The sequence below is a fragment of the Nannospalax galili genome, unplaced genomic scaffold (assembly GCF_000622305.1).
Source record: "Nannospalax galili isolate Female #2095 unplaced genomic scaffold, S.galili_v1.0 scaffold161, whole genome shotgun sequence".
Taxonomy (NCBI): domain Eukaryota; kingdom Metazoa; phylum Chordata; class Mammalia; order Rodentia; family Spalacidae; genus Nannospalax; species Nannospalax galili.
The window spans coordinates 1,207,885-1,221,301 of NW_008348586.1; the positions used below are offsets into that span (position 1 = coordinate 1,207,885).

The 13,417-nt window shown below is 49.8% G+C and overlaps 3 protein-coding genes across 3 annotated transcripts in view; 2 read left to right on the forward strand and 1 right to left on the reverse strand.

Annotated features, from left to right (window-relative positions):
• The window catches only part of Sema4g (semaphorin 4G), a 14,204-nt gene extending 12,547 nt beyond the window's left edge, over positions 1–1,657 (forward strand). Inside the window, exon 16 of the mRNA XM_029569672.1 lies at positions 6–1,657. Coding sequence (XP_029425532.1) covers positions 6–213 — 208 coding nt within the window. The 3' untranslated portion in view covers positions 214–1,657. The remainder of the gene's footprint in view (positions 1–5) is intronic.
• A 1,391-nt stretch (positions 1,658–3,048) lies between these two features.
• Mrpl43 (mitochondrial ribosomal protein L43) lies at positions 3,049–4,203 on the reverse strand. The gene is made up of 3 exons (XM_008845568.3): positions 4,021–4,203; positions 3,825–3,931; positions 3,049–3,727 (listed from the first exon to the last, which is right to left on the reverse strand). Exons 1-3 carry the CDS (start codon positions 4,149–4,151, stop codon positions 3,486–3,488), a joined length of 480 nt encoding a protein of 159 aa, XP_008843790.1. The 5' UTR covers positions 4,152–4,203; the 3' UTR covers positions 3,049–3,485.
• A 47-nt stretch (positions 4,204–4,250) lies between these two features.
• Twnk (twinkle mtDNA helicase) lies at positions 4,251–10,987 on the forward strand. Its single transcript, XM_008845571.3, has 5 exons — positions 4,251–6,117; positions 6,675–6,915; positions 8,449–8,556; positions 8,818–8,959; positions 9,868–10,987. Exons 1-5 carry the CDS (start codon positions 4,872–4,874, stop codon positions 10,186–10,188), a joined length of 2,058 nt encoding a protein of 685 aa, XP_008843793.1. The 5' UTR covers positions 4,251–4,871; the 3' UTR covers positions 10,189–10,987.
• Positions 10,988–13,417: the final 2,430 nt, after the last annotated feature.

Here is a 13,417-nt window from a genome sequence, read left to right on the forward strand (position 1 = left end):
CCACCTCCACCGCCCCCAGCTGAGCTGACCAATGGGCTGGTGGCACTGCCCAGCCGGCTGCGAAGGATGAATGGCAACAGTTATGTGCTCCTGAGGCAGAGCAACAATGGAGTGCCAGCTGGACCCTGCTCCTTTGCAGAGGAACTCAGCCGCATCCTGGAGAAGAGGAAGCACACACAGCTTGTAGAGCAGCTAGATGAGAGCTCTGTCTGAGCTTAGCTTCCCAAACAACTGCTCTTGCAAGCCAGCCTGTCTGCCCTGGGCTGGGCTGCTGCTTCCCCAACACAGCCACCCTCCTTTGTGTTCCCAACTCCATGCCCCTCTCCCAACTTTCTGATGTCTCTGTAGGGCTGACCAGAATCATGGTTAGCCAAAGCCCCTTCTTCAGTCTCCAAGACCCACATGTGAGCAGCCCAGGCCCACCGGTGCTCCTTAAAGGTAGGTGCTCCTTCAGGAATAAGTGATCTGAAAACTCAGGCCCAGTTCCTATCCCTTAACCTAAATGCTTGGGAGGAGGTAAGGACTCCCTTATCCCATTATCTGCCCAACCCTTCCTCTTCTTCCCAGGTAGGGCTCTGCAGGTCCAGATGGCCTCAATGCCACCACCCTCTACACAGCTCTGTGTGCTGGGTAGTCCTGAATTCAGACAAGACCTCTGCCAGCCACCTGAGTCCTGCTTACATTTACATGTGCACGTGGAAGAATGTTTATCAGCTGGGCTGCCATGCCCCTCTTTTCCTGGTGCATTCCTGTGTCGTCCCTTCTAGATTTGGGGCACCCTCCTGTCATCTTCCAATCTAGTCCTCTTCCCCAGTCCCAGCCCCATGTGGTGACCCTTTGGTAAGAGCTTAGGAACAGGCCATCCTGGGAGGTAAGACTGCCATCATTTCCCTCTTCCTTTCTGTGTAGCCCTTTTGAGTCAGCCTCCCTACTCCCCTCAGTCACATGCAAGAGCACCAAAGCTCCAGGCATGTCCCCTCCCCATGCATATGTGGTAACACGCCTCTCATGTGCTTACATTTCCACCCACATGCACCTTCTGAGTCTCCCCTTGCTGCCTTGGACCTACTAGGTTTGGTCCATGGACATTTCAAAGGGAGATCTCCTCCCATTTAGCTGTCCTCAACAGATCTTTCCCTAGGACAAGTGACCAACACTGCACTCAATGAGCCACCCTCCCTTTTGGGAACCAAGCAATTGCTTCCCCTGGACCAGAGCAGGGGTTGGTGATCTGATATCTCACCTGGCACATGAAGCCCGTTCTTGGAACTATGCAAAGGGCAGAGGCTGGGAGTTTGGATGCTTGGCTCCCATCCCTGTCCTACCTCACCAGGGCACTTTCAGGGTCCAAGGGCCTCAGAAGTTGCCAGGCCCATATGGGACAATCAATCCTGATTGCGCTCCCCCATTTCCTTTGGGTGAGGATGACTGTTATTTTTGTAGCTGAGAACGTGGAACCCCACGAGTTTTTACTACCCTTCACCAGAACCTCTCCCACCTCTACCCCACAATGAATGTATTTATTATAAGAATGGCTGTACTTCTTCAGGAATGCCCCCACTCATCACCCAGGTGGGTGGAAAGGCATGTGACAAGAGTAGGGAGCCTGGGCTCTGCTCCTCCTGATGCTGGTTAATAAATGCCCTCTTTCCCCACAGCTGAGTTTCTGCTTGGTCTAGACTTGCTTCACCAGGGGTGGGTTTTGAGCCTATGGAGGTGCTTCAGTGATTTCTTCATCAAGGGTTGGCTTTGCTCCCATAAAAACATTTACAAAAGAAATGGGATTCTCAGCTTCCATCCTGGCTATACTGGGCAGGCACATGGGCCATTTGTTGACTCACATTCATTGATCATGGTAAGAACATGACAAATTACAGCAGCTCAAGAATTCATACAAGGGCTTCTTAGCTGTTTACTTTCTGGCTCTCTCCCTCATCCATCCTTCAACCCCTCTGCCTTTTGTTTTGTTGGTTCAACAGTAGTCCCAGCTGGCCTCAAATTCCTGGCCTTCATCTCAGCAATTCACCTGCCTCTGCCTCCCAAGTGCTGGGATTAAAGGCATGCACCATCACAACCAGCCTTACTTATCTTTAGAGATGGGGATCTCACTGTTGCCTAGGCTGGTCTCAAACTCCTAGGTTCAAGTGATCCTCCTGCATCAGCCTCCTCAATGGCTGGGATTCCAGGCTTGCACCAACACATCCAGCTCCTTGTCCTTTAACATTTATTGAGGGGGTACACAAAGTAGCAAGGTATGCCTGTGGAGATCAGAGGACAACTTGGGGTAATCAGTCCTCTCAGTTCTCTCCTCCTACCATGTGGGTCCTGGGACTCAAACTCAAGTGGTCAGGCTTGGCTGGTGGTAGGCACCTTTATCCAGTGAGCCATCTCACCCAGTCCTCCCTTTTTTCCTTCTACCTTTTTTTTGTAACAGGGTCTCACTATGTAGCTCTGGTTGGCCTATGTAGACTAGGATGGTCTCGAATTCAGGATTCCACCTGCCTTTGCCTCCAGTGCTAGGATTAAAGATGCGTACCACCACAACTAGCCCTTCCGTGCCTTTTTAAAAGTAAGCCTTGTCGCCAGCGTGGTGGCGCACACCTTTAATCTCAGCACTTGGGAGCCAGAGGCAGGTGGATTTTTGTGAGTTCTAGGCCAGCCTGGTCTACATAGTGAGGTCCCGGACAGCTGGGGCTACAAGGAGACCCTGGCTCAAAAGGACAAAAAAAAAAAAAAAAAAAAAAAAAAAAGTAAGCCTGGAAAATAATTATCAGTCCGGTTCTTCTGTAAGCTTTTCACCACTTCCCAATCCTTGATCAAAGGAAAGGGACAGATTCATTTCTGCCCAAAGAGTTCTGGGGTGGAAGTGCTAGAAACTACATACAACTTGTTACCTGGGACCACCTGCTCTGAAAATCTGAGTCAGGTAGACTTACATTAATCATATTTCCTTTGACACTAACAACTGGAAGGTTTTATGTTGTGCCTCTGGTTTTAAAATAATGAAAAATAGAGCTTATGCTTAAAATATGCAACACACATTTTAAAAACCTTTCAAATATGATCTTGGGCAAGTTTAATGACTCAGTTTTCGAGTCTGTATGCAAACATTCATGGATATAAGGTGCCTTGCCCAATGTCAGACCATAGCAAGAGCAACAGGACATCATCTATCCTTCAAAAGCCAACCTTGAGACCCTTCATTGTGTTGTGAGATCGTTGTTATTTGGATTTCAGAAAAGGACACTGTACAACACTTGGAGGCTTTCACACATCAGGTTGTGGGGAGACCAACTGTAGGAGATGCACAAGAGCACTATCCCTGGCAGTGGGCAATGAATACAAGCAGCTCTTCTCGGCACAATCTTTCCGCCAAGCCACGCCCCCACTGGTAGGCTCCATTCTTTTGCCAGAGCTTGAAATTCCAAACGGCAGGAGCCAACTCTATTGAGGTAACAGTCCAATGCCTGGAATGGGGCTGTTCTTCACTGGGCTTGTGCAGAAGCTGAAGCAGGCTCCTGGAGCTCTCTGGGCCGCAGCCCGTGGAAAGTCGTCCACTTGTTGGTGAAGGGATGCCACTGGCCCTGAATGCTAGGGTTGTCCGTGTGGAAGGGCTTGCGGATGCGGATCACATCCAAGCCTGACTGGTCTGCCAGCTTCTGCACCAGAGTCTTGATCTCTTCCACCGACTTGCTGTTGATGTTTTCCTCGCACACTGCCCCGTTAACTGGCAGAAGGGAGGTGGGGATGAGCGAAAGTGGCACTGTCAGGCGTCGAACAAGGGGTCTGGACCCCGCCCTCCACCCCAGCCCCGCCCCACTCACGGTATTCCGCTACTATGCTGGGCACGGCGCACGGCCGCGCGTTCACATATATGACGACCCCTGGGTTCCGCCGGGCGAAGTCGACCACCTCGCGTTCCACGAACTCCCTGCGGGGCCCGGGAAGAGTGAGCACGGTGTCCCCAGCCCCGGGCCGTCGTCCCGCGAACCCCGCCCTGGCCCTTGCGCTTCCGCTCACCTGGCGCCGCGGGACGAGGGCGCGTCGCGGCTGAGGCTGAGGCTGAGGCGCTGCAGCTGCTGCACGTAGCGACCCAGCCCGTTGTGGAGGACACTGGTCAGGAAGCGGCTCGAAGTACCGCGGCCGGTCATGGCTACCGCTGAGAAGCCGCGGCGGTGAGAGGGAGGGCGGGACTAAACGTGGACTTCCGGTTCCGGCGACCTCGGCTCCCGAGACAGTTTTGTTTCCGAGGTCACAGAGAGTAGCGCGTGCGGACAACCCACGTTGCGGGCAGAAGGGTAGAGAGAGGAGAGTGACACGAGTTTGCTGGCGGGAGCCGGGAGTCCGGGAGCCGTGGAGTTCCTCCTGCGGAAGGCAGACCATGGGAGGCCGGGACGAGCCTCAACACGTGGTGCTCGGGCCATATGCAGAGTCCCTGTAAGGGCAAGGAACGGAGGAGAAAGTCTAAATAAGTTGGGGTTCGAACAGACTACAGACAGGATGCAGAGACCTGTAGAGTTGAGGATGCTCAAGAGAGTCCGTAGAGGGGCAGTGGAGGTGAGATGATACAGAAAAGCTGTTAGATTGAGTGACCGTGTCGCAGAAGTGAGGTGGCAGTGAAGAGAAACTGAAAAGGACCCTAGTCGTAAGGGAATCTTTAGAGAGGGACGCAGACGTGAAAGGGCAGACGTAAAGTAGCAATGTAGAGAAAGCTGAGAGGATTAAGAGGGTGCTTATGAGAGAAAACCTTGAGAAGAGAAAGCGAAGCCAGCTGCAGCGAGCTCTGTGAGGGCCCGGTGGAGGGTCTCTTAGAGTGTGGCCAAACCAGACACCAAAGGCTTTTGCAGTAGTGGTGGCCTACCCCGCTGGGGATGTGGCTCCTCCTCCGACGTGCATATCCCCTCCGAGTCTTGCTGCCACTGCGTGGGGACTGGGTGGGTCGGAGAGGCCTGCCCCGAAGCTTGGTCCCAGGCCCTCCCCGCAGAAGGTACAGGAAGGAGGCTCTTCCAGCCTTGGAGGTACCAGTGTTACCTGTGACTACAACTGAAATCCGCCAGTATTTACGGGCACATGGAATCCCCTTCCAGGATGGCCACAGTTGTCTTCGAGCACCAAGCCCCTTTGTGAGGTCTTCAGAGCTCAAGGATCAGAAGAAGAACGGTACCACTTCCTTCTGCCTCTTCATTGACAAGACCACAGGACACTTTCTCTGCATGTCCAGCTTGGCAGAGGGGACTTGGGAAGACTTCCAGGCCAGTGTGGAGGGGCGGGGCGATGGGGTCAAAGAGGCAGTCCTACTTAGTGACCCCCCAGAAACTGAAGACAGAGAGGAGGTCCGGAGGATCTGGGATCGAGCCATACCTCTTTGGGACCTGCCTGACCCTGAGGAGGCCCAGCTGGCTCGAGTGATGTTTGGCCTTACCAAGGTGACTGATGACACACTCAGGCGGTTCAGTGTTCGGTATCTTCGATCTGCTCACAGTTTGGTCTTCCCTTGGTTCACCCCTGGGGGCTTAGGAATACGTGGTCTAAAGTTGCTAGGTGTTGAAGGCCAGGGGGATGGAGTGCAGTACGTAGAGACCACCATTCCCCGGCCTGGTGCCTACCACAACCTATTTGGATTACCACTGATCAGCCATAGAGATGCTGAAGTTGTCCTGACTAGTCGTGAGCTGGACAGCCTGGCCTTGAGCCAGTCCACAGGGCTGCCCACCCTTTCCCTGCCTCGAGGAACCATCTGCTTACCCCCTGCCTTGCTCCCTTACCTCGAGCAGTTCCGACGGATTGTGTTCTGGCTAGGGGATGACCTTCGATCCTGGGAAGCTGCTAAACTCTTTGCTCGAAAACTCAACCCAAAACGATGCTCTTTGGTGCGGCCTGGGAACCAACAACCCCGTCCCCTGGAGGCCTTAAACCAAGGCTTAAATCTTTCTCGTATTCTTCGTACTGCTCTCCCTGCCTGGCACAAGTCTATTGTGTCTTTCCGGCAGCTCCGAGAGGAGGTTTTAGGAGAACTGTCGAATGTGGAGCAAGCAGCTGGTGTCCGCTGGAGCCGCTTCCCAGATCTCAATCGCCTGCTAAAGGGGCATCGAAAAGGCGAGCTGACAGTCTTTACAGGTAACCTTAAGAAATCACAGTTGGGACTGGAGAGATGGCTCAGCAGTTAAGAACACTGGTTGTTCTTGTAGAAGACCTGGGTTCAAATCCCAGCACTCACATGGCAGCAAACCACTGTCTGTAACTCCAGTCCCAGGGGATCTGACAGTGTCTTCTGACCTCCGTGGGCATTGCATGACCCCGGTGCACTTTCATACATGCAGGCAATACACGCATACACATAAAATTAAAAACAAAAAAAACACTGTTGTAGCCAGGCATGGTGATAGATGCCTTTAATCCCAGCACTTGGGAGGCAGAGGCAGGTGGATCTCTGTGAATTTGAGGCCAGCTGGCGCTACGCTACAGGGAGACCCTATCTCAAAAAGACCAAAAAAAAAAAAAAAAAAAAAGAGCAAGAAATCACTGTTTTGGGTAAAAGGAAGATAAGATAAAGTATGTGGGTTTGGACCACTGACAATGCTAAAAAGTGGGCTTCCCCTCCCAACTTTGACCAGAGTCTTAGTTCAAGCACCAGGCTTTCCTCCTAGCCCAGAACTCTGTTCATCTCCTTGCAGGGCCAACAGGCAGTGGAAAGACAACATTCATCAGTGAGTATGCCCTGGATTTGTGTACCCAGGGGGTGAACACACTGTGGGGTAGCTTTGAGATCAGCAATGTGAGACTAGCCCGGGTCATGCTGACCCAGTTTGCTGTGACACGGTTGGAAGAGCAACTGGACAAGTATGAAGAGTGGGCAGACCGCTTTGAGGACTTGCCCCTCTATTTCATGACTTTCCATGGGCAGCAGAGCATCAGGTAAGAAGAGGTGGGTCCCTTGGTTTTCTTTTCTTTTTTGGAGACAGGGGAGGGGGGGTTCCTTATAGCCTCAGCTGGCCTAGAACTTGATATGTAGACGAGGCTGACCTCAGTCTCACAGAGATCCACCTGCTCTGCCTCCCAAGTGCTGGAATTAAAGGTGTGCACCACCACACCTGGCATTTTCTTTTTTTAAAGATTTATTTCTTTATTTATGTGTGTATGTGTTTCTGTATATATGCCCTGTAAGTGTGGGTACCCCTGAAGGCCAGAAGAGGGCATCAGAGCCCCTGAAGCTATTGTTAAAAGCAGTTGTAAACTGCCTAATGTGAGTGCTAGGAACCAAGTGCTCTTAACAGACTATTTCTCCTCCAGCCCCTGTTTTTTTTTTTAAAAAGATTTATTTTGAAAAAAATATATGTGTGTGTCTGTGTTTGTACAAATGAATATAGGTTCCCATGGAGGCCAGAAGAGGGTGTTAGATGCCCCAGACCTGGAGTCACAGGCAGTTGTAAGCCACCTGATGTGGGTGGCTTGGAATCAAACTCAGGCCCTCTGCAGGGCAGTACACACTCTTGACCACTGAGCCATCTATCCAGCCCCCTTTTGTGAGCATGGGGTAAGTCTCACTGTGTAGACCAGGCTGGCCTTGAACACAAAGAGATCTGTTTGCCTCTGGTGATATTAAAGACATGTGTCACCACACCTGGCTCCTGTTTTCACCTTTTTTTTTTTTTTTTTTTTTTTTTTTTTTTTTTTGTCTTTTTGAGACAGGGTCTCCCTGTAGCCCCAGCTTTCCTGGAACTCACTATGTAGACCAGGCTGGCCTCAAACTCATAAAGATTCGCCTGCCTCTGCCCAAGTGCTGGGATTAAAGGCATGTACCACCATGCCAGGCTGTTTTCACTTTTGACAGATCCCAACACTTAGTATTTTTGGTTCCCTTTCCAACTCCAGTGAGAATATCTTCCAGGTCTCTTAGACAGACTTGGGGTTTTCAAAGAATGGAAGATCAGAAGAACAGGGGGTCATCATTGTTTTCAGGATGTAGTTCTTCTGCCTGGAGTGTCTTGAGGCTGCTTATAATTGACTCTTGAGGGTCTGGAGAGATGGTTCAGAGGTTAAGAACACTGGCTGTTCTTGCAGAAGACCGGGGTTCAAATCCCAGCACCCATATGGCAGCTAACAACTGTCCATAACTCTAGTTCCAGGGGGTCTGACAGTCTCTTCTGTCCTCCTGGGGCATTGCACAGACACGGGTGCCTACATGTAGGCAATATACACATACATATAAAAATAATAAATAAGCTGGGCGTGGTGGCGCCTGCCTTTAATCCCAACACTCAGGAGGCAGAGGCAGGATGATCTCTGTGAGTTCGAGGCCAGCCTGGTTTACATAGTGAGTTCCAGGCCAGCTGGGGCTACTGGGAGACCCTGTCTCAAAAAGAGCCCCCCCCAAAAATAATAATAATAAAATATTTAAAATAATAATAATAATAATTGACTCTTGAATTCATTGCCTCTCCTTCCCAGGTCTGTAATAGACACAATGCAACATGCTGTCTACGTCTATGATGTTTGTCACGTAGTCATTGACAATTTGCAGTTCATGATGGGTCATGAGCAGCTCTCCACTGACAGGTGATACCTTCTTGTCTGACTTGAACACACTTGTCTTCTCACATGGCTGGCCTCTTGGCACAATCACTGTACTCTGTTATTTTCTGAGAGGATGTGGCAGCAGGAAATATGGTAGGGACCTGAGTGTGAGTCCTTCAGTAGAAGGAAGTCTAGTAGGGTTGGAGTGATTTGTAGGGAGAGGTAAGTGGCTCAAGAGTTTGTGTATGTTCTTCTCCTGTCTGTCCAATAACTTCCTTTTATTGTCAACGTTCATTGCTGCAGGATTGCTGCTCAAGACTACATTGTTGGGGCTTTTCGGAAGTTTGCAACAGACAATAGCTGCCATGTGACCCTGGTTATTCATCCCCGGAAGGAGGATGATGACAAGGAACTGCAGACAGCATCCATTTTTGGCTCAGCCAAAGTGAGTTGGCTTTAAAGGCGCTCAAGCTTTGAAGAGTTAGAGGGTCAGGTGTGACTAGGGACAGTCCTCCTTCAGCCTTAGATCTTCTTGACTGTCCTGAAAGAGGCAGGAGGTAGTGCCTCTGGGGCCTTGATATGAGGAATGCATATGCCAGGAATACAAGGGATGATAGTAGTTGGTTCTTTGTCCTCCAGGAGCTCACATCTGTTAATGGGCAAACAGTCAGGTTGTGAATGAGGGCTCTCATAGGTAGTACAAGTACTTGAGTGGTCTGAGTCAGGTGTAACACCTGGAGAATCATCCCAGAAGTATCAACAAAGATTGCATTGAGGTTTCCAGACAGAAGGTATTAGATTATCAAATAAATTGGAGGGCCTTCAGGCCACAAGACTAGCCCAATCCTGAAGCCTCCAGTGGTATGCTGGGTCCCTGTTATATGCCAGCCCTGGCTAGGCACCGGAAATCAGGTTAAGGCACAAAAGTGATGTCACAGTGGAACAGATACGTAAAAATAATTCAGTAGAAAAATGGTGGTACTTCTTTAAGGGATCAGTAGTCCTCGGTGAAGTGACACCTGGATGGTAAGAACAAGCTGGGTTGGATAGGGTAGTCCACTGTAGCACAGAGGTGTGGCAGGCAGAGGGAGCAGCACAGACAGCCTGAGCTTGCTGTTGGGGGCTAGGAGAGTTGAGTGGCTTTAGCATTGTTTGTGATTAGTTGTTCAAAGAACTTGGTGAAGGGTGCGCTCTTCCCTTATTCCATTCTTGCCATTCCTCCCTGCACCTTCAACCTTCCTTTCCACTTCATTCATGTGCTTTCTCCCTTATTCCATTCTTGCCATTCCTCCCTGCACCTTCAACCTTCCTTTCCACTTCATTCATGTGCTTTCTGTCCTTCTTGTTCCTTAGGCAAGCCAAGAGGCAGACAACGTTCTGATCCTGCAGGATAGGAAGCTGGTGACTGGGCCAGGGAAGCGGTACCTGCAGGTGTCTAAAAATCGCTTCGATGGAGATGTAGGTGTCTTCCCACTTGAGTTCAACAAGACTTCTCTCACATTCTCTGTCCCTCCAAAGAGCAAAGCCCGGCTCAAGAAGATCAAAGATGATAATGGACTAGGGGCCAAAAAGTCCTCTTCTGGCAAAAGGGGAGCTATGCACCAGAACTCTGAGACTTTCTTAAGTCAGGACCCTAACCCGTTCCAGTCAGATACCTCTAAGTCCTCAAGGTGAAGTGCATAGCTGCTTGCTAAAATGAGCCTGACAAAACAGGCTAAAGCACAGACTCTTGGCCTGCTGCTAGGGCTCTTCCTGTATTCCTGAGCTATGGAACCGTCTCAGCCTAGGGCTAGGTTCCATAGTGAGGAAATTCAATTTAGCAGCTATGGCTACGTGCTGGGTTTTCTTCAGAGCACTGAAGAGACAGATAAGGTCTCTGTTTCCACAAAACCAGCATTCTGGTAAAAGAAGGGTAGCAAGCAGTAAACAAATAAGCAAACATAGTGAAGAATGTTAAAGAATGTTCACAGGTTGGTTTTAGATTATGCAGTCTACAATGGTGTCTGAGCAGAATACATGTGAGAACTAGAAGAGCAGGTTAGGTGAACATCTGAAGGATATTGGGAGAGGAAAAGTACTAAGCCCTGAGGTGGAAGTGAGCAAGTCACATTTGAAGCCCCCTGAACATGGTGTAAATAGGAGACTTCTCCCTGAAGCCATATCGTCTAGGCATTCAGAGCCAAAGAGTGATACAGTGAGTGGGCACAAAGCCTCTCTCCTCTGTGCTTTGTAGAGTCAGGCATAAGATGGTACCTGCTAGAATCAAATCCTAGGTACTTAGCCCTGTAATATCAGGGCCTTAAGGATGATAGCTTCCTCCCGCTGGATTATATGGCCATAGAGCTATGGGAAGAAGCTGTGAACCCAGAGTGCCTGCACCTGGATGCTGATTCCATTGTATGCTGACTTAGACAGCTGGAGTCAAGACTTTTTATAGAGCCTTTTCCAGTTTTAATGAAAACATTTTCCATTGCCTTTGTTTCTGTGCTGTTTCTTACTTGTCCACCAGGTGTCTCCCCAGAATAACTAGATTTCCTTTCCAAATTGGGAGTAAAATGAGTCCTTTCAGCCTTTGAGCTTGGGCTCCCAGATAACAGGGGACATTACAGAGCCTTCAGATCCCATCTCCCACACATAGACCTCTTTTTGGCATAGGGGAGACAGGGTGGTGTCTTACCTGAGGATCTCCATGAGATTCCTGACAGAAGTGTGGGGCAGTGGGCCATATGCCCAAGGCCCTGTCTGACCAACTGTCCTTCACCAGTGAGCCATTTACCTTTCTTAGTGTGGACATAAGAATCAGCTAAAGCTGGGCATAGTGTCAAATGCCTGTAATTCCAGCACCTGAGAGGTGGAAGCAGGAAGATCGGGAGTTCAAGGTTATCTTCAACTACATACTAGTTTGAGCCTGGGCTATATGAAACCTTATTTCCAAGAAAAAACTGGTTTATTATCACCCCCCCATCCATTTCCTTCTGGTATCCTCTTGTATTTCTCTTTAATGTGTTAGAACTCTTGAGAATTTGTTTAAAATGCAGAACATAGGCCCTTTTCTTCCTCTCCTGTCTTACATTTCTGGTTCTGGAGTTTGAGGTAGAGTACAGAGAGCCTCAGCTGAACAAACCCTGCAGAAGACTGTAAAAGAGATGATCCACAGACCTTGTCAGGAATATTACTAAATGAAGACCCTTTTTCATCTCACTCCCTCTGATAGTCTTAAGTACCAATTTCAGGATGTTTGGGTTTCGGGTGCTAGAAAGAAGACTTTTGTGCAGGTGGGGGAAGGATTTTTTTTGCTCCCCAGGGATAGATCTACTTTTTCAAGTCAACCCTTGTGGAGGCTTTTGGAACCCCATTGAAGGGTCCAGAGTTTCTGAGAACTCTGGCCACAAAGTTCCTGAAACAAATTTTTGTAAAGCTGTTGTAAAGCTGTTCTTGGTGGGGAAGAACCTAGGGTGGGGGTAGCTCCTCCAGGGCCTGCCTTCTTGGGGGTCTCTCCCAGACTGGCTGGAGCCAGGCCGCTCTAATCCTGCAGTAATCATTTCCAGCCGTTGGCTGCTCTAGGCCTCATCCAGGGTCTGTAACATTCAAGTTAGCCATGTCTTCCAGAGGCCCAAAACTGGATCATTCCTATGTATAAGGGCATAGATTCCATAGTCTAGTCTCCTTTGACTGATGCATTCTCAGAAAATCCTTGAGTTTTGAGTATGAGACCCTGTAAGGACTCTATGAGTGACAGAGAAATAGACACAAATTTGCCTGTTTTTTGCCCCACCCTCCTAGCAGACACCCCCCACAGCACAAACCAGAATGAGGAGGAGGAGGGGAAACTAACTCCCTACACAAACATTCCTACATCCTTGCTTTAAACTTTCCACAGAAACACTTAGCCCAAAGTATGTTCAGAGGTCCTTGGAGCCTAGAAGACAGGAAGAGGAAGGAGTCCCTATCATATCTGACATATAAAGTCCCTCAGAGCTAGTATTCATAGCCTCAAAGAAAGTGACTTGAGGCAAACTACCTGGGACAAACACCTGTAATTATGTGTTCAGCTGACTTTAAGAATCTCCCAGAAACCTGCTGGAAAGGCCTGGCTAAGCAGGGTCAAATAAGATCTGCAATCTTCTTTTCAGACACACTGTGACACACTGTGAGGGGGCAGCTTTGGGTCCTCCAGTAGCTGCTTCTGTGAATGGGCTTGAGAAGAGACTAAACTTACCCGGCTCTTGTCTCCCGAAGCTCAACTACTCAGGCAGCAAATATGGCTCAGATACCTGTAGAAAAGCCTTACCACAAGCTACCTGGTATGTCTGGAAGGAAGGGAGTCCTTAGTACCTCCCTGAAATACAGGCCAACTTCCTGTTTGTGCCTGTGGGTGGGACTTCATGAGTCTAAGGGGAGTCCAGCCTTGTCATATGGAGGGGCAGGACTAGCAGCTGTCTCACCTGGGCAGATACCTACTCCAGGGATGAGGGCAATACCGGTTCTGTTTGGACAGCCCCAAGACAGAGGAGAGAGAGAGGAAAATATGAATATGAACTGGAGAGGGGGCAGTGTTTTTAATGAAACCCGAAACTTTGTCTGCTTCCCAGGTTTGTCTGCTTCCCAGGGGTTTTCCTTCTTTGGCTGTGGGCCTAGAGGACTGGATTGAGTTCCCTACAGGGGAGAGGCTGACAGAGTCAAACCTCTTAGTTAAGGCAGCCAGGTAGCTTAGCTATCGGGCACATCTGCTACCCCTTCCTGAGGTCAAAAGCCAACTCCAGTACGCTTTGCAGTCAAAAGCCAGAAGGAGAGCTTTAGGCCTCCACCAAGTTACTTTTGGCCTGGGTACTAGGTCGGCTGTTCGGGGTGCTGGGCAGACCACTCCTCTCTCCGGGTGGGGGGCGCGGCTTCAGCCGCCCCG

Coding starts and splice junctions, on each gene's coding strand:
- Twnk (XM_008845571.3), top strand. CDS start 4,872: ATGTGGCTCCTCCTCCGACGTGCATATCCCCTCCGAGTCTTGCTGCCA. Junction 6,118..6,674: donor CGAGCTGACAGTCTTTACAG/GTAACCTTAAGA, acceptor ATCTCCTTGCAG/GGCCAACAGGCAGTGGAAAG. Junction 6,916..8,448: donor CATGGGCAGCAGAGCATCAG/GTAAGAAGAGGT, acceptor TCTCCTTCCCAG/GTCTGTAATAGACACAATGC.
- Mrpl43 (XM_008845568.3), bottom strand. CDS start 4,151: ATGACCGGCCGCGGTACTTCGAGCCGCTTCCTGACCAGTGTCCTCCAC. Junction 3,932..4,020: donor CCCTCGTCCCGCGGCGCCAG/GTGAGCGGAAGC, acceptor CGGGCCCCGCAG/GGAGTTCGTGGAACGCGAGG. Junction 3,728..3,824: donor CAGCATAGTAGCGGAATACC/GTGAGTGGGGCG, acceptor CCCTTCTGCCAG/TTAACGGGGCAGTGTGCGAG.